The 20,134-nt window shown below is 40.3% G+C and overlaps 2 protein-coding genes across 2 annotated transcripts; one reads left to right on the forward strand and one right to left on the reverse strand.

Annotated features, from left to right (window-relative positions):
* Positions 1-433: 433 nt before the first annotated feature.
* Positions 434-6,997, reverse strand: peds1 (plasmanylethanolamine desaturase 1). The gene is made up of 6 exons (XM_020660553.2): positions 6,745-6,997; positions 5,699-5,818; positions 5,481-5,572; positions 5,191-5,335; positions 4,855-5,067; positions 434-3,886 (listed from the first exon to the last, which is right to left on the reverse strand). The coding sequence occupies exons 1-6, from the start codon at positions 6,878-6,880 to the stop codon at positions 3,765-3,767; spliced, it is 828 nt and encodes a 275-aa protein (XP_020516209.1). The 5' UTR covers positions 6,881-6,997; the 3' UTR covers positions 434-3,764.
* Positions 6,998-9,453: 2,456 nt separating this feature from the next.
* cebpb (CCAAT enhancer binding protein beta) lies at positions 9,454-10,975 on the forward strand. The gene has a single exon (XM_020637046.3). The coding sequence runs from the start codon at positions 9,655-9,657 to the stop codon at positions 10,537-10,539; it is 885 nt and encodes a 294-aa protein (XP_020492702.1). The 5' UTR covers positions 9,454-9,654; the 3' UTR covers positions 10,540-10,975.
* The last annotated feature ends 9,159 nt before the right edge of the window (positions 10,976-20,134 follow it).

Consider the following 20,134-nt stretch of genomic DNA (forward strand, 5'->3'; position numbering starts at 1 on the left):
TATGAAGGATATGAGTAGAAAATGTATTAAATGTTTAAATCATATACTGCAAGTGGTTTAAATCTGAAAAAGTGACGAAAAACACAGAAAGGGGGACGAGGCGGCTGAAGGCAGCTGCATTTGAAATTCAAGTATTTTGACTTGTTGAAGTAGTAAGAAGATTATTATTATAGAAAAATGTAATCTAACTTTGTTTATCTAACCTTTTTTTTTTTTAGTAATTACACCTTGGCTTTCCTTATTGGGACTTGTCAAAAGGTCATCCTTGAAAGGCACATTTTTATCCTCTTATTTAACAGTGGAAGCCCAGATAAGCCCATAGAGGCAAAACATGAGGAAAGTAACTAAAGGAAGAATGTGCATCCTGATTATAACACTTAAACATCTTTAAACTAAAGCCAAGAAAGACAATTATTAAAGAACACAAGTAGAGTAAGTATCAACAGTTTATTTAGTTTAGTTATAAATACAGTTTAATATATACATTGTAAGTCTCCCAAATTGAAGACAACAAAAAGGCATCAAGGCATTATTTTGATATCCAAAAGTCCATCACCACCTGCTTCCTTAACCAACAGCAACATCCACATGAGTCCTGCCTGTGAAGAAGTATGAGGCATGTGATGGTCAATTTAAAGTCGGTTAATAATATGTCTTACCCATATCGCTGGTTAAGATTTACAGAACATTAATGGGGGGAGGATAAGGCAATTAAATTCATGAATCCAAAGGTAATTACAAAAGTGTTTTCAACAAAGCATGTCAAACAAACGGACGACGCCTGCCCTCACCACTTACCAACAAGTTCACTTGCTTTCACAAACGCACACGGTCGCAAAATCCCCTTCAATTCCACCGATGAAAACCCATCGTCTCTAAGCATGAACAAAAAAAAAACGAACCCTCGGCTTAATCACAAATTCTACCTCGAAAAGAGGCAGAGTTAACTGTAGTCATGATATATGGCTGCAGGAGAATCTATAATGATTTTCAAATCGGTCACTATCTTTGGCCAACAGAATTTGACAGAAATAAATAATTTGAACTACTTAAATCTAGTAAACAACGGCCAGAGGTTTGCTAATGGAGAGTTTGATTTTTAACAAATTCATTTTTAAACGACGTGAATTACTCCAACAAGAATCCTGAGATCATCTGAAAACAATAAGAAAGAAAACGTGAAAGCAGGTCAGATCTGTCCTTATAGCCAGACTTCAACTATCATTACAAGTCTTTCTGAGAGCACACAGTATTTCATACATGGGCTCTACAGTCATTCCCACATAATCATTTTCAAGAGCTTTCAGTCTTAAAACTAATTATATGATTACATGATGTCTTGTCTAGTATTTCTAACATTATAATAAACTATTGTCTTATTTTAAAGCAGTGAAAATGTCTTAAAAACATTATTCTTGCATCTTATTATAAAAAAAGCTATTAGCTGAAGCACTTGAACATCCATTAGAGCCAAAGCAAAATGTCTTCTTTAGGAGACAAGTTGTCAGTCAAGGTTCAAATGTGTCTACTTAATGCAGTTAGCGGTGCCCAAACAACATCTGCCTGATACTTTAAACTATGATGCAGTCGCATGTATTGCACTACCTTACACGCACAACACCCCCCCTCACAATACTCTAAGTGCACTAAGCAATCTGCAGTGTACTTCTGCTGCTGACCTATGGTGAATCATTGTATATAATCAAGTATGAAGGATTCAATTTCTGGAATACAAACATACATAAAATAAAAAAAAAACAATTTTGGCTTAAAAATCTAAATTGTTCACTTTGAATATAACGGCAGAAGCTTGTTGTTTTGGCATGATCGACACAAGGTCACCATCTCCAATTCAATTCTGAAAACCCCTGCTACTGTAGGATGTCCTCAGAATGAAGACGACAGTTCAAACTTGGTACCATTTGGTAAAGATTCAGGGTCATTTTTTGAGACCAATTACAGGAAAGCAGGTGACCCAATAAAATGTCTTTGCACAAGCCGACATGCGGTATGCATTATGCATGCATCCTTAAGATTGTGTAAGTGACATCTTACTCAGTAAAGTCAATTTGTCATGCAGTTCATTTTTTTTTTTTTTTAAAAGCTATGTTTTTCAGCTCCAGTTGTCCACCTTTCCCAACATGTTTAAACAATGAGAAAAAGAAAGGCATTTCAACCTAATCAGATGATTAAGACGTAGAGTTAAGGGCCTCTTAATACACTGCATAGTTATTGACTGTACATTACATTTACAAACCACAAAGAGCTAAACATAAAACAATCACATAATCTCATCTGTTCCAGGTTAGTCAGTCTTCACCGAAGCCCTTGTAACATCACCGAGTTCAACTTGTCATGGTTACCAAGACGGTACACAGTGGCAACATTACACGCGCGAAAATGTTAAGACTCTCGAGCCGACGCTTCCTACCCACGATACAAAAGAAAAGCAGGATGTGACGAGTGATATCAAGGCTACAAACAGTTGGCACAACTTTGGAATATCTGCGTCTGATCGACTGAGACACACATCCTATAAAAGACAGAATAACTGTTGCAAAGACACGCAAATGCTGCAAAAGACAAAACAGCAAAACAACAACAAAGAAAACAGAGACACCATTACTGCATCTGTGGTGTGTAAGGCAGCTGGACAAAAGTGAACATGCCTCGTTCTCACAAAACTGTCTGTCAAATATAAACTGAAAATGCTCCTCAGAGGACACGTGATCAGCATGTGAGGAGAAAGCTTAGCAGGGCCGGATTGACTCTGCAGAACGAGACCACTGTTTGTGTATTTGTCGAGATTTTCAAATCAACTCTGACTGCAGTTACATTTCAACGTGACTTTTCTCCAATCAAATTAAATAGCCTCAAAATGATAAATAAACTCCAATCCAAAAGATAGAGAAGGAGAAAGTTTTGTATCGACTCTTGCAGTGTATCTGCAGCCATTGACTCAGTTTGACTTTAACTATTAAACATGGCTCTGTCTTATTGATGTGAATTACTGGCTATTGCTATTTGACTTTTTAAATAAAAGGTTGATTAACATATTTCTAATCACTGCCCATTTTTAACAGTCCCAAATGTGCAAGGATAAAAAAATGTAACATTTCTTAAGCAGTTTGTTCTTTAGCTATAAACATTGGTAAAGCATCCAAACATCCTACATCAACTCAGCCCTGCAAATTACCACGGACCAAATCACCTTTTTGACTTGAAACATGGACTGGTGATTAAACAGTGGAGATGCAAAGAGTGATCCAGAGAAAAGAAAGTGCTAAAAAATACTGTGATTTATCCACTCCAAACGAACAGTTGTGTCTCTGCAGGTGACAAAAAAAAGTGAGTGTTCACTCTTTCAAGAACTCTTCCTCCCAGATTTTTTTTTTGACAACTGAGAGAATCGTTTTCTCTCCTCTGAAAGATATTTTCAATCGTGTGTCAGACACCTTCTTTGCAAAAAGCATCTTTAAGTCACTGTTAAAAAAATGTGATAAGTGACATACACAACGAGTTTAGGATATATTGCATTTTGAAATAATGATCTCTGTGAGTGATGAAGAATATTCCATTAAGAGAGCCCTCCTCTTGACAGACAAAATGTGCAAGACTTAAAGCTATGGCATCGGAAACTGTTTGTTAGTTGTTTTTTTTTGTCTTATGGATTAAAGTTTAAGTGAGGCAAAAAAAAAAAAGGGGGATGAGAAGTCTGGACGGAGCCAGCATCTTCTGAGGTAGGGTGCAGTCAGCCTGCAGCGTTACTTGACTTTCTGAGCCCATTTCAGGTCGTCTGCTCGAGGCTTCTCTCCCGTCACACTCTGGATCAGATCCTCCAGGTTCCTCCAGAAACCCAGCTTCTCCAGAGGGTAGTTCAGCCATCCTGCGGGAGAGAAAGCTCAGTGACAATCTGCCCAACCTTCATGCAATAAATGTAAAGATTTCAGCTCAATCTCAATGTGTGCCGTTTGCTCGGACCCTAGTGTCAGACTGGATAGGATCCCTTTTGGAACCAGGTACAAGGGTAAGGAGTTAAAACCAAAACCTCAGAGGGGGAAAAAATCACTCAAAGAATTTATTTTGATTTAAGTTTTTGTTGAATTTTGAAATGTGCTTATGTTGCACCAAACAAAAGAAAATTATAAAAAAATAACAACAACCCTACTACACATTCCTCGGCATCTTCATCAAACTTGAACTTCCACTTCCCTACTTCCCTCCTTCATATATACAATGAATGTACGGCTTTCTTCAAACCCACTTTTTTTTTTTCACTCTGCAACTTTATTCTCCACAACCACATTTTGGTTTGAGCAACAAAGCCACCTTAAACTGGACCGTTTGATCAGCATGGAAGATTAGAGTCAGGATTGAGGATCACCTGAACACAGAATGCACCCGCCTGTTTCTGAACTCAGCTCATTTAACCTTTGATGGCTTTTCTGACTGTGTACTCCTGTTGTTTGTTTGTTTGTTTTAAGCTTCGTTTGTTTACTCACGTCTCACCTTATTAAGACACTTCACACCTCAATTGGAATATTCAGACTTAAAGTAAGAACATATTTCAAAAGAAAACTTATAAAACGTGAACATGATTATTTGCTCAGCTATGTGATTCTTTCCCCACACTGCCACAGTATGCAAAGCATTCTGGGGATTTTCTTTTACAACCTTGTTTAGAGTCTGCATCTGAAAACACTAAACTATACTACCCTGAAGCACAGACAAGCTGAGATTTATGGTGAAGTGGTCAGGGGGCGGGGTTTAGGACTGGAATGAAACACTATGCCCAGGCAATTGTTTTTATTTATAATCCACATGATTTAAAAAAAACAACAAAAACAGACAAACCTGTAGTGATGCAGAAGTACGTCTCGTGGGGGGAGACGTGGTGGATGCGGTGGTGCTTGCGGGGAAGAATGATGTGACAGTCCTGCAGGAATGTCACCCAGCGAGGCAGGCCGAAGTACGTATGAGACCACTTGTGAATCTGGTTGGTAAGCGTCACAAAGATGGCGAGTGCAAACAAGTAGCAGTACAGCGGGTAGAGTTGATATATCTCCGCTGCACAAAAGGAGACACAAACAGCCGTTATGTATTGTCATTTTGAAGTAAAAGATGAGGAAAGGACAGGGAGTTTTCAAGTAGAATAAAATGTCAGGCTTGGTTTGTCGAGTGAAAACTCACCAGGGGAGAGGGTGAGGAAGTTGAAGGCCATGTTTGCTAGAGGGACTATGGTCAGCATGCAGTTGTCACCATTGGTTTCGATGAAATCGTGACGGGTGATGGCTGTGGGGTCGATGTGGTGCTCTCGAAATGGTCGTATAAAAGCCTGCAGGACGGATCAGACCATCCGAATAGAAGGGAAAAACAAAGAATAGAGCACACTGTAAACACGGGGGAAATGTTGTGGAACATTTACACTACAAACAACAGATTAAAGTTTAGAGAAAAAAAACAACTCAAAGATGCGTTACCTTTCCAAAGACGGGTAGATCCACTGATCCCCATGTGTCAGCCCCCCAGTGCACAAGGCCAGACGCAAAGTCCGCGGTCAGAATTCCTGCCACTAAGGATGAGAGGGAAAAGAAATGAAGGAACAAGCAACTCTTGTTCCGACTGCCGCTCTGAAAAACAACAGAACTGATGATAATGCAGCATCAGAACATTATATAATCCGCCTGTCAGTACTCACCAATGCTCAACAAGATGTACCACAAGTGTCCCAGATGGAAATTGGCAAGTAGGTGAATGAAATTGAAGGCCATGAGAGAAAAGCAGAGGATAACGCTTAACCATTCTTGACATCTTTTGCCTTAAAAAAAAAAAAAGACAATTTATTAGTATGATTTTGTTTGTTTGACATTTTCCGATACGATTATCAGTCATAAAGATGAACTTGATGATCAAACATTTCAAACTGAGATGACCAAAGTTCAGTTAACTTGTCAGCAGAATTTACTATCAGATGCTTCTTCACAACAGAGACAGTCAGCAATGCAGCATTCCTCTGCACTTCGCTTGACCTGTGAGCAGCTTGGCTTGAAATACCTGCTGTCACCAAATGACAACTGAGAGAAGATGAACTTTAATGTTAAACCAACAGTCTATGTGAGGCACGAGCTTCATGTTTAAATAGTTAAAGCCGCCAAAGTATGATCCTCCACAAGTTTAAGGGAGCTCAGTAGACATTTAGTATTTGTACAATGGGCGTGAAGACTTACTCTTTGCATTCAAGCCTCTACCACATGAACGAGTGTGGGAGTACTTTCATAAGAGATCAAAACTATCTCCACACCTTTACTTTCTTGTGATATGGCTCTTTGAGTAGCAGAGAGCTTTGGCTGACTGTTATGAAAGGTCGCAGCAGCAGCAGCTCTATGGCCAAATGAGGCTTCTGAGCTTTAAGCAGAGGCAGTGAATTCTTCTAACATCTGCCTGATGCTCGAAATGTCAAAGGACAGCAGCCACTCCAACACCAATTCCACCAATCTCACATGATTCCTATTGTGCAACGACAAAAGTGCGACTGTGGCAAACACAGAACTGTGGCTGATTGTTCGGTGTCATTAAACAGTCGCAGTTAAAGATACACCGATGTGTAGCATATAGACTCTTTGGTTTATTACTTGGCAACTAATACGCGGTATGCAAAACCTGTCGTTATGTCACGCCACTCGTGGATACTTGAACCGGGTGAACAAGCCCATAAGAAGGAGCTATAGAGTGGTATCGACTCACCTGGTGAGTATAAATTGGCCAATTCTCGGGCCCCGGCGTGTTGCGGACCCCATCTCACAGCACCCCGGCCTGGTCCCTGTGGCTCTGGGCTCTGGGTTTCCCCTTCACAGCCGTTCTCGTTCACCATTCTCGCCATTTCTCCGCTGTGGGCCCAGCCCCTTCAATTTCTGTACTCACAGTGAGGAACCAACGGAATCGTCAACTTCTCAGCCCACAGACAGCGCACTGTTTTCAGCCAATCACGTCCGAGTCGATGGAGCGCAGCAGCCAATCGCCGGGAAAAGAAAATGTTCCACAGACTGCTGAGTGTCCAATGGGAGCGGCGATTTTAGAGGACCGCATTTCCTGACCCCACCCGTCCTGTATGTGTCCACAGTACTCTGATCTGAGCCCTCTGCTGGATGTGGAGCGGATCTGTCTGTGCGGGGACACGACAAAGCAGGTGTTACCGCGACATCTGTTACCTGTCAGATTTGAGATGCTGCAGCTAAAACTGTCAGGTGAGGTGTAAACAGCCATACTGTGAAAATGTTAAGTGAAGTTATATACTTAAAAAAAAAAAAGAGAAGGCCACAATAAGACATTCTCCCCTGGTCCAATTCACGAGTGTTAACTTTTTATTCTCTTTTACTTTTCCACCGTGTCCCTCAATTGTAGAGCCTACATCTATACCTGACACTTCTTGAAATAATGAAGAATTTGAGAATTAGAGTTGACTCAAGCATTTACCAAAATCTCCTTACTGCCATTTGTTGCAACAGTTGGTACTATCGAGTTGCTGGGTGTTAAATTTCGTTAATATTTTGAGCTTTTAGATGGCTCTCTGAGGCCTAGTGTTGGGGGATTTAAAATAGCTGTTGAAAATGGAGGCAATTCTCAATGTTTTTTTCCCTTTGTAATAAATTGGAGTAGCCTTGTATGAGCTGCATCATCTGTAGATAAAATACAAACTACATGTTAACTTTCCCCCATTCACTCCTCCTGTTTTTAAACAATCAATTATATTGTATTGTCAAATGAGTGTGTTGGAGTGAAAAGTCTCGTACCTTCCTCTAAAAATGGAATAGAGTAGATTATTTAAGAAAAATGGGAAAAATAAATGGGACCTAAATACCATTGTACTTTATTTCTTTACAGCAATGCTCAGCCAGTAGACACTGGCAAACATTTTGTGCAACAAGAAGTTCACACAATATGTGATCTTGTATCTAAATACTGTATAGCATACTGTTTGAGTACATTTTCCTTCAATACTTATATAGGCTACTTGTGTATGACTTAAATATTTCATTTTTTCTTCATTCTACACCAAACTACATATGAAGTAAACATTGTACTACTAAATACACTGCATTTATGATGCTCATATATATATATTTCACAATTCACCATTTATAAAGAAGTTCCTTAATGATCTTATCCCAGCACATAATTACTCTCTTGTTCTTTTTTTGGGGTTTATGCTGAAGTTGGTGTGATATCTGCGTTCGGACCTGGGAGGCGACAACATGGATACACAGCAGGTTGTGAGTCAGGAAAATGTTGTTCCTTTATACTGTTTGTGTCTTCTCTATAGACTTAACATTTTCGGTAAAAACAGACAGCTGTTAATCCAATCAATTTGAATAAATAAATAAAAGTCAGAGAGAAACTGAAACCACCTGCTCAGTAAAAGTGAGTCAGTGTGTTTATAATTCTGGGAAATGTTCTGAATACATTCCCAAACAGATGACAAGTGTTTTTGGCTGCACACCATGAAAAATGTTGGTGAAAAGATATTCAAAGCGTGGAAAACACTGCTGTTATAATGTTGTGTACACTCCTGCAGCTGACCACAAGATGGCAGTATGACCTTGCATAAAATACAAACCAACTCAGCCATAGGAAGCCAGTCAAACAACCTGTATGCATTTTAGCTCTTAGACCCAATGAGCATGTGCATATAATGTTTAGACCGTTTGGACAGCTGGACCAAGTCGCTGTGTGCAGCTATTAACGCTTTTTGTTTGTGATAATGTTTGTATTGATTGTTATATTTAACATGGAGTGTTTCTGAAGAAAAAAGCATGGTGCGTCATGTGAAAGTTAAGGAAAGTATTTAAAAGCTGACATTTGGAGCTTGTTGAAAACACTGATCTGAAACCAGCCTGACTACATTTCTCAAAACTCCAGCCGTGACCCCCCCCCCCCCCCCCCCCCCGTCCAACAATACTGAAAAGGATGCTTTACACACAAACACACACATTAGTTTGAACTAATCTGAATGCTGCTGAAGTCAAATGTCCTTCGAGGCTTCTTTTATTGGGCTACACACATTTTTATAGGCTACACATAAACTTGTAAAATGCTGGACACTGACAGAATACGATTGTTGTTATTGTCTAATTAATGCATTTTGTCTCTAGAGGGCGTGAAAGGCCGGGCTGCTGTCAGTACTCACCACAGTCTGTTTAGACTGTTTTCACTTGGCTCAGTCTTACGCATTTGGCGTTGCTCTGAATTTCTTTGAGTCCGAGTCTTCGCCATAAAGGAGACACATTAAAACAGCGAGGCAATGTTTTTATTTTGTCCCGACTAAAACACTTAAATGCGGGAAAGACTCTTAAATTTAAAAAAAAGTAGCACAGGTTGTCCGTTGGCTCCTCGCCGCGCGTCACACACCTGAGCCCCGCCCCCCGCGCGTAATAAAACCCCTTGAGACAGGAAGATCTGTCAATTCCCCCCAATCCACGCTCACTGCCTGCCCTCAGTAGGTTGCTCTACTTGCTGTCAGCCACAGGCAAGTGACACCGGGGCTTTAAACTCAAACAATCGCCACTCTTTTGACAGTTCACAACTGAAGAATAAAAGAAACTCAGGGCGTCTCATCTCAGCCCTCCATGCTCCTGCAATCCAGTGGGTGTTAAATCCATGGAAGTGGCCGGATTCTACGACGAGGGCAGCTTTGCTATCCACAGTAGAGACAGCATTATTAGTCCCATCAGCGGCGGCTCATACTGGAGGCTCGGGGACTCGATGACGGAGCTGGGCATTGAGCAGCGTGAGAGAGCGATAGACTTCAGTGCTTACCTGGACTCCGCTTTGCACTGTCCGCAGCAGCAGCAGCAGCAGCAGCAGCAACAGGGGGACGTTTTCTCCGATTTCCTGGCGGAGAACAAGCTCAAGAGAGCTGCAGCTTTGCAGGGCTACAAGAACTACTCTCTGCTGAGCGAGCTGGAGACGAGTCAGTGCGACAACTTGAGGGACCCCAGGGAGCCCTACGCGCTGGGTTACACTGAGCTGCAAGAGACCCGCGTGGATAGTGTGCTCAGTCCTGAACTCAGCCGATACAGAGCTGCTGCTGCTGCTGCTGCTGCTGAGAGAGACGAGGGTCAGGAAAACGTTAAGATGGAGAACGGGTCGTCTGGGTTTGACATGAGGTCCTACCTTCATTACCAGCCCACCAGCGGCAGTCTTGGAAACATCTCCACTGCGTCCTCGACCTGCTCCAGCCCCCCCGGCACACCTGGTCCTTCAGGTAGCAGCAGGTCACCCTCACACAGCGGCAACAAAATGTCCAGCGGGAAGGCGAAGAAACGCCTGGACAAGGACAGTGACGAGTACAAGGTGAGGAGGGAGAGGAACAACCTCGCCGTGAGAAAGAGCAGAGACAAAGCCAAAATGCGCAACTTGGAGACTCAACATAAAGTGCTGGAACTGGCTGCGGAGAATGATCGTTTACAAAAGCGCGTGGAGCAGCTGTCCAGAGAGCTCGCCACCCTGCGTAACCTGCTCTCTGCCACTGGACAATGTTAAGAGACCCCCAGCTTGACTGATCATTCATGGACTTTAGAGCCGGGGGGGCTCCACTGAGCAACGGTACGCTTCACAGGTGAAGACCACCAGTTTACAAGGACACTTTGAATGGGGGACTGAAGGAGTGGATGCATGGATTGCGCAATCATTCACGATTCTTCTCATGTCACCTCAGCGCTCATTCTCAGATGTAATTTTTGTGTATGCAGTATTTCTGTGCAGGTTTTACATACATGCGAGTGAATTTCTACATTTTTGTGTATCTGGAGCAGTGGTTGTCAAGGGAAGAGTTGTGCTGCAGTGAAATGATGCAACTCTTTGTAATAGTATTGGCAATGAATGAAATAAGTCGAATTATTTAATATTAAAACGGGAAATGCTTTAATTGTACTTGATATTTTATTGAATTAAACAGATTTATACTTTGTCTAAACAATTTCCTTTGTTATTTCTTATTTTCTGTCCTTTTGCAGCAGGTGTAGGCTCAGACAGGCAGACAGGGGTGTTTTTCATGCCTTGAATAGTCACACACTTGATAGTCAGACCATATTATTGCGTGTCAAATATAACATCTTGCAGATGAGCATTGGCTCGACATAAAGAAAAAATTGCAATATTTTAATGTGATGTGGAAAAAACGGACACAGACATCTACATGTCTCTTTTTATTTAATCATCACCAGTGACTGCAGACATTTTATTAATGCTTCATATATCCATCATTATGTTATTTTATCATTTAGAGAATGCACAAAGCAAAAAATGGCGTTCAGGGCAGTTGTAGCAATAGAAATCTCCCTGGTTACTGGAGAATTAAAAATGAGGCCAATACATTCAAAAAAGGGGTTTTTGCTCGTACCATTACATACAATAAAGGTGGGATTATTTTTCAAAATCAGCTTGTCCAAAATTAAAGTAAGAATCACACTATTGACAAGTATTGCGTAACTCTTTTATGCTATTTGGATTCTTCTGTTTACTCATTGATTTGACACAAAAGTCCTCGGATCCTGAAATACGCCAGACCAAATTTATACTGAAACGATACTGCTGAGAGCAGCAAAAAGAAAAAAAAGGACTCAGTCCCACTGCACGCAGTACAGAAATGTTAGCTTTATCTTTAGCCCAGGGCTCTGTCAATAGTCTGCTGGGTCCACTGGCCCAGAGAGAGGTTCAAGGTTACATGGAAATTAATCAGCAACTAACCTCCTCGCACCACCTCAGGTCTCGATTACAGCCAAGAAGACCTGGCTGGTTTGGAGACAATCCTAAACAAACCTTGTTTAACCCTCAAGTGGAAAACATTCAGCAGAAAAATGTAGAAGTTAAAAAATGGGAGTGACGAAGAAGGTTACAACAATCATGATAGATAAGCCGACATTTGGTTTGCAGTGGAATTTACCAAGCCCATAGTCTGCATTTCACTGTGTCCACAATATGAAACCTATCTGTCACAAGCAAAGTAAAGCCCAGCCAGAGAAGATAAAGAAAGAGGCATGGTGGGATTTGTGTATGTGGTCCAAGACAATTCAGGGTGGGGGAATGTTTCCCAACTTCAAACAGCAGAGAGGAAAAGAAAACAACAACCCTGCTAGTTTCTATAGTAAGGCACACATTCTCTATTTCAGCGCTGAAAAAAGTCTCATCGTATCCTCCAGATTATGTATAAAAACTGTTTGTGCGGTGAGGGATGACATTTTGAAAATACTGGATGTTTCAACATACTCAATGATGGAACAGTTAAGCTTTGAAAACGTTGTGCAATATCCTCCCTTTCCAACACATCATCACTTAAAGAATGCTACACCCACATCTAAATAAGACATTGTTATCCTCCTTGTACAAGACAATAGCTTTGAGAAGATGTAGCCTGGATTTGGGTCTTACTCCAGTGTACAGAACAAATTACACTAAATCGTGTGATATCTTGAAAAGTTGTCGGTTATTAAAGACAGAACTAAAACAACCACAGAAACCAAGCAAAAACAAATGTGATAGTCATTAAACATGTAACACTATAAAGACGTTGTTTTTTTTCTGCACAGAGCTTTCTCTAGCTGTCAGCATTGGCAGATATCCATTAAAACATTCTAGACATTCTTCCTTCAATGACCCCTCGTTTCCTATTGGAGCCCCCTCGCAGTCTTTCCCTGTTCCTGGATCGTATGCTGACAGGAGAGAGGGAAATTCCCACACACGATGACCTCCTTTCTTGAAAGTTTAGCCCAGCCCCCTTTCCTCATTTTACCGTCAATGGGCAGTGTCTGTCCGTAAAGTCCTTGTTGCATCATAGGCCCCTCCGCAGGCTGTCCTCCTAAAAAACTCCTCTGATAACACAATACAAACACAGACACACACCTGTCAGAAGTCCACTTTGTACAAGTTGTGGAGTAATGGAAGAACATTTGCTCTCCCTATGATTCATGTATTGTGTGGTTTCTTTTGGCATTGTTGGTTATTCCCGAAAAAACACTTTACGTAACACTTTTATTAGATTGTGTTCTTTAAGATTCCAGATAAGTCGATGGATCATTTCTCATTTAACCCTTTTAGGCTTTTTGCCGACAGTACAACATACCACAATGAGGTTGATGTAAAATTGCATCATGGGCATGGAGCAAACAGATGGATTAAGGGTTTTGTTGCATCTCAAAACATAAGCTAATTAGGCAACATGTATAGCAAGCTTTGCAACAATAAGTCTATTAGTAAGTTTATAAACAGAATATGAATCAGCAACTAGTTATTCATAAAGCTACTGCTTAAGTCATTTTTCAACCAACAATTAGATTTGTTTTTTTCTTGCTTCTATGAAGAGTTTGATGCGTGTTATTGTCACCAGTGACGGTCAGTGATTGTGATTTTTGACTTTTAGTTTAGACTGAGTAAAACCTTTGAAGATGACACCTTATTCTATCAAAAGTAATGACAGGCTTTAATAATAAAAGTGTCCATTTTAAAGAAAAAAACAAAGAATCAAGGAAATAATCTGCATGTTTCTTTGTAATGACACAATAACAAGTAGCTGTTGGTTTAACAAACACAGAGTTGCTTTTAGAGCAAATCACGAGCAGCATTTATTTATAATAACAAAGTCATTCATATTTTAGTAGATTTTTATTAACCCATGTGTAGTTTACCAATCCTCTGGAAAAAAAAAAGACTGTTGATGTTGACTTTTTTTTATTACAGACAACAAATTTCACAAGAAGTTCTAAAATAAAAGTCAGTCTTGGTTGTAGATAACTTCTGACCTCTGTTTTGTTTTTGGAACGAAGCTTGAAGCTCATTCGATCCTACTGAAGGCCTTCAATGTAAAAAAAAAAAACATTTCTGTTTAGTCATTTAATGAACAAGCTGGACTTGTTATTATATTTGATCTGCAAACGAATCATCAGTAATTGAATCACCTCTAATTGAGACTTTTCTTTATTTGTCAAAACGGGCGTCACCACCAGGCTAGCAAAAGGGACTGGGCTTTTAACTGGGATGGGCTTTTGTTTGAATTTTTACAGTATCATGTAAAAGGAAAGATTAAAGTCATTTTAAACTGACTGCCTGTGTCAGAAAGAAACCATCTAGTTTCTATTTGACCTCCCAGAGACCCTCACCCAGTGACACTTCAACTAATCGATGGTCTCTCAAGTGACAGCAGACCTTTTTAATTGTTGTTGTCGTTTTGAAAGAGAAACTTAAAGAGCGGTCGAGTTGAATGGTTTCGCTCGCTTAAGAGGCCGTGCCTTCTGAATTTGTAGAAGCTGTTTAATTTTTAATCTTGTTCCTTGTCACTGACTGACGTCTAACCAGAGCTAGAAGTAATGATCACATGGCCCCTAACTGAAGGAGCGTGAAATCATTGGATACTTTAAAAGGTTTGTGTTTGAGCATGAAGCTGTACGTTATCTTTATAGACATTTTTGAAACCTTTTGGTTGTAGAGTCTTCTCTTAAGCAACCTCTTATGACCTCGTATCACATATCGTGTTTACTTGATGTTATGAAGAATTGTTACTAAGAGAAATGACTCATAAAAACCTTCTTACAATTTTTAGTTCTACACCAAAGACTAAAGGTTGTTGGGATTTCTTGAAAACGTCTGAAATACTCTATTGAAAGTAGCCCACTCTGGGTTGTCTGGTATAGATATACTGACTTTATGGAGTGATATTCCTTAGTATTGGTGAATTTAACTCTGTGATTTTGCTTGTTCACTTACAGTTCCTCCTCTAAGTGAAAGGGGTAGCGGATATCCGGACCATGGGTTGTTACGGGAAGCCAGGCAGCGTTGGCCTACGGTAAATGGTCCAGGACATGATCTGTCTCGAGGTGCACCCAGATTTCAACATTTTTCTTAACTTCTGCAATTTTTGCTGTAGATGACTGTGAAAACACAAAACTGACGTGCAGAAGTCACTTGTGGCCACTACACAGCAAGTATCACGGCCTTTATCTTGTGTAACACCAGACCATCTTGCAAAATGGGCGTTGGATCAATAAAAAGGGAAGCTCTTGGGTGTGAAAAGTTAATTTCAAAGCTATCGGGATATTTGAAGGTTTAATTGATGCCTGGTGCAGAGGGATCAACAGAACCCTCCTCACTGAGGAACTGTGTCAGTAATGAACCCGTTTAGACATGAACATGTAAATGAAACTGATTTAGTTTTTCTTGTTGCTTGTTTTATCTGGAGACTTGTTCCATTAGGGACCAAATTAACAATAATCGATGATTTGCTACATCTTTGAAAATTGTTCATAAGACGTCTACAAGAGCTCTAAAGAGCCTCTTAGTGAAACCACATAAATCAATAAGAATATAAATTATTTAAACTTTTCATTCTGCAAAATGTATTTTAAACGTTACACCATCAAGATTTATTTTTGGGCTATTTGTGCCTTTAATGGAGAGATGATCCGCCCGCTTGGAGGACCACAGCCTCCATACATTGGGCGGGTGTGCGAACTAACCGCTGCGCCACCAGCGCCCTCGAATTGTAATTTTTTGAAGTATTTCCTCATTCATTCTTTCAAAAAAGCACGAGATAAGACACGATCCCGCTATTTATTCAAAAGGTGTAATACTCTGGTGCACATACAAAATATTCTCACAGAAAATCCTGCATTTAAACTGTGGTGTAAACAAAGCACATTCATTAACCAGTAAATAATCAATTGGATAAAGAAATGTAGTGTTATATCATGAATTTATGCTATGGGTTTAATAGTGAGCATTCTTTGATAGGTACAAATCATTATTATGTAGTATTTAATCAAGGCTGAGCAAAAAAGAATATTTTAATTAACTATGAAGAAGTTACAATGAAAAGCAACAATCAAGTTTAGCTGTCAAGTGATTTAAGCTGAGAAGAGAAAAGTTATGTTTATTTATGTATAATCAACATGAGGTGAAATAAGGGGCGGCAGTGGCTCAGTCTGTTCTGTAGGGATTTGGAAGGGAACCGGATGGTGCCCGGTTCAAGTCCCGGTGTGGATGTGGATCTGGCTGGAGATTAGTCTTGTGGCTGGAGATAGTGGCATTTCACTTCCTGAGCATTGCCAACATGCCATTGAGCAAGGCCCCAACCCCCCAAAGCCCCCCCCCCCCAGCTCAGGAGCGCTCGCTGAAGGCAGCCCCCTCACTCTGACATCTCTCCATTAGCGCATGTCCATAGGATCCTGTTTGTGTATTTCAGTCTGTGTGTGTATATTTAAAGGATTAATGATATATCTTAAATAGTACATTGGTTTAAAAATGGCATTAATACATAAGTAGATTTCAATACCCTAAATTAAAATAAATTTCAGTGGTAAGTTTACTTTTAACCACTGAAACAAATTGGGGTTTTTTTAAACTCTATATTAAAAACATATCTAATAATACATTTGTCACATTTTCCCCTCAGAATATCATTCAAATCACCTCTCATCACACATGAGCCCACACTGATTTAACGCTGTTAACTTTAAATCACACTTGCCCTCCGTGCAGACAGGAAGCGCTCAGTTGTTACTCATGAACTTTGGTATAGCAGGACTTTATGAAGAGGAAGATGAAGAACGAGTCTTTCGAGGTGCAGAAGTTTCCCTTCTGAAAGTTCAGCCCATTACTCTATTCCTCAAACTGTGCTCTGAAACTTTCCTAGATTACCAGGCACTCTGACATACTCTTCACTTCAGCTTACATCCTGTATTATTTTGACAACAGGGCCTGGAAAATTCACTGTGAATTTTGCAGAAATGAAAACTTGTCCTACGTAAGGCGAGGGAGGGATACTTAGTTTCAAATGTGCAGTCGATCAAATTAGGACGTAAACTGAAAGATGGTTAATCCAAGGTGTGTAAAAATATGTAACACATGAAGCTTCTATTCAATCATTTATTTAGGCTTGTGTGAGATGTCACACACAGTTATACAGTTAAAATGGTCGATACATGTTTTAAAGTCCAGTCTAACCCAAATCAATATATTCTATGTATAATGAGATGATAAGAATTAATTCAGACTCATAAAAAGAAAGAAAACAGCTGTGTGAAGATTGTTCTCCCCTGATCTTGTGATTGCAATTCAAACCGCCTCAAGGGGGAGTTTTAAAAATGAGGGGGAAAAAAAGAGTTCGATTGGCGAGTTGCTGCAAATTACTAAAGTACAGTACAGTAAATGAACCGTAAATAACCAACTGTACACTCATTAAATCCCAGATACCAGACATAAAAGAGTTACTCATGTGTGTGCTTTGAAATGTAGTGATTACTCAACAGGAAGCAGGGTGTGTTGATGCTGGTGGCATTAGTGAAAACATTCAGCACCCACACCAACTCAAAGATGTGACAATCCTCACGTTCACAACATCTAACCTTTCACCTCTATCACACCCACCCCCCCCCCAAAAAAAAGTTATTCCAAAACAAAGAAAGTGATTGTCTGGCATGTGTGTATTTCGGTCACAGATGCAGCGCTGCATCAGAAAATAAAGCTCACAATCACGCAACTGTTTTTCCACAGTTGCTGTGAAGAAAACATAAACAATAACCCAAAAGAACACAGTGGTGATATGCTGTGGTTAGGGAGGCAGGTCGAGCTTTGTTTACATGTATGTCCTAGACCACGTCATGACTCTGTGATGTCAAGAGGAAGGATGCGGGTCCTTCAAGCGCACTAAGAGGGGAAGCACCAGCTCCAAATCTCAAAGCATTTATACGCTATGACCTATATGCATGTAATAAGCCTATGACAGTGGAGTGACAGAGATGTCAGTGACGGTTGGTGCTCCGCTGTAGCAGCAGGGGGGGGGGGGACGGTGGGGGGACGGAACAGGAAGAGGAACTGCTCACGGGTAAAGCAAAGACATCATACTGTGACTGACACTCTGCAGTTTAATGAAAACAACAACAACAACAGCATTAAATACGTTACTGGTATATTCTAGAGCAACAACACTTATCAGAGTTTATGTAATGGGTAACACATGGGCCGATGAAAGGGATGAAGAAGTACTCCAAAAACCACTATGTTAATAAAAATTCAGCTTTCAAAGTCTTACATCATTTCAGAAGGAATATCAGCAAAATATATCTAAATTAAAGTGAAAGAACTCGATTTGATGAAAGAATCGCCTTCTTCCACTGATAGAAGTAAATATTACATTTGTATTTTTGGAGAGACAGGACAGTAGATAGAGTCAAGGGACAGAGAGAGAGTGGGGAATAACATGAAGGAAAGGAGCCACAGGCCGGATTTGAACCCGGGCCGCCCGCTTTGAGCACCACAGCCTCTGTACATGGGTCGAAAAAACTAACCGCTCAGCCCCTGGCGCCCCTAAAGTATAAGATTGTTAATTATGTTGTGTATACCTGAATATAGATGTATTACCGTAGATGGCTGAGTTGGATAGTGTTCTCTGCTGCTTCTGATCGGGCCCTCCAAAAGGGTCTCATGAAATATATTTTAAAAAGGAAATTATTATTTAATCTATCCTTTAATTGAAAATGTTGTTGTTTTTGTTGTTAGGCCTTGAACAGCTATTTATATCAAACCATCTGAAAGGCTTCAAAGGTAAATCTCTTTTTCATGGAGCTTCCAAAAGCTCAAAACTGCTTTTTATGAAGAGGCCAAAACTCCAAAAGGTTGTGAATCTCAAGAGAATAGTTCAACGTTTGGGAAATGTTCTTTAAACTAGTGTTCACACATACCCAAAACTTCACTAAATGTTTCAGGATGAGCTGCATGTGTGCATGTTTTTTTTTTCCAAGTCAAAGGTGACAAATTCTGCAGCGTGTGTTGACACATACTGACGCAAACTGAACATTTCAGTTTCAAGTGTTGCGTATGTGCGCAAACACCGCAAGACTGACCGAGACCCGGACGCTGGACAGTTTTTAAATGCAGGACGTGCTTTGAAGTTATTGGCGAGAATCTATTACACAACCAAACTGCAGAGCTGCCAAAGATACTGATTCTTTCATATTTCTCCTTCATTTTTAGGTTCAGAGCTGCGTACTAGTAGGTGGATTTTTTTTATACCAAGGCCAGGGCCAGGCTAGCTGTCTCCGCCATGTTTCCAGTCTTTATGCTAAGCTTAGCTAATTTGCTGTAGTTTAGTATTTTCTGTAAAGAAATTAGACAGTTTCTCCATGAAAAAGGCAAACAGGCATATTTCTTAAGTATATATTAAATATACTAAATATTACAAAAGATTTATTCAAGGGAGTTCAAGTACAATATTTTCCTTTGACATGAATTGGAGTAGAAGTACATCGTAGAATAAAACCTTTACCTTTACTGTGCACTAGTTTGAGAAGATGTAATGGTTTTTTCCCACCTCTGCCTGATACTGAGAGCTGTGTAACTCAGCCCCCAGCTTTTCAAAGTTATGAAATGATAAGGACAAGAAGAAACATGGTACTGTACACCTGACAGTTTACTCCCACTTCCTGGTTTAACGCTGGCATTGTACAGCATTGTGTATTCTGTGTGTTTGTGTGTGTGTGTGTGTGCGTGACATGACTCAGCCTTTGCAGAGTCACACTTGGAAACATCCGACCCCACGAGTATTTAGGAATTTCCTGATCCTTGTTCAGCTCCTTGCGAATGATGATTTGATGATCTGCAGCGTACAAAGGAGTCACAGCTCGCCCCTCCCATCCTCACAGCTGGCCAGCTATTGGGAAGTTCCAGGTTAATGACTAAACTCAGGCCACATGCTGGAAGAGTCAGGGGGACAGGGCAGATATCCTTTTTGGTCGATTGTGAATGTGGAGTCAGCATTTTGCACCTTTTGGCTGAGTAAGAGCTCCTGTAGAATGACACACAGTAAACTTCTGACGTTGGTTCGTATTGTTTTACAAAATGTCCATTTCTCACCTAAACCCAAAAAATGTTCAGCATGTAATCCTAGTAGATGTCATACTTAGATGGCAGCTAACTTTATTGATAATAAACAAAGTCATAAAATGTCAAAAATCCTCCATCACAAACTGCATGAGTCATGATCAGACAGCCTTAAGTAACAATAGAATCAACTGTGGCTTTAAGACGACTTCCGCTCCCTGGTCACACCTTGATTGTAGTTTTCCTAATGCAGTACAGAGCAGCGTGTACC

This window comes from Labrus bergylta, chromosome 12 (assembly GCF_963930695.1).
Source record: "Labrus bergylta chromosome 12, fLabBer1.1, whole genome shotgun sequence".
Lineage (NCBI taxonomy): Eukaryota > Metazoa > Chordata > Actinopteri > Labriformes > Labridae > Labrus > Labrus bergylta.

Excerpts from the sequence above, each read along its gene's own strand:
- peds1 (XM_020660553.2), bottom strand. The coding sequence starts at position 6,880 with ATGGCGAGAATGGTGAACGAGAACGGCTGTGAAGGGGAAACCCAGAGC. Across the intron at positions 5,573-5,698 it reads GTACATCTTGTTGAGCATTG|TGGCAGGAATTCTGACCGCG; the intron begins GTGAGTACTGAC and ends TCTCATCCTTAG. Across the intron at positions 5,336-5,480 it reads ATCTACCCGTCTTTGGAAAG|GCTTTTATACGACCATTTCG; the intron begins GTAACGCATCTT and ends TCCGTCCTGCAG.
- cebpb (XM_020637046.3), top strand. The coding sequence starts at position 9,655 with ATGGAAGTGGCCGGATTCTACGACGAGGGCAGCTTTGCTATCCACAGT.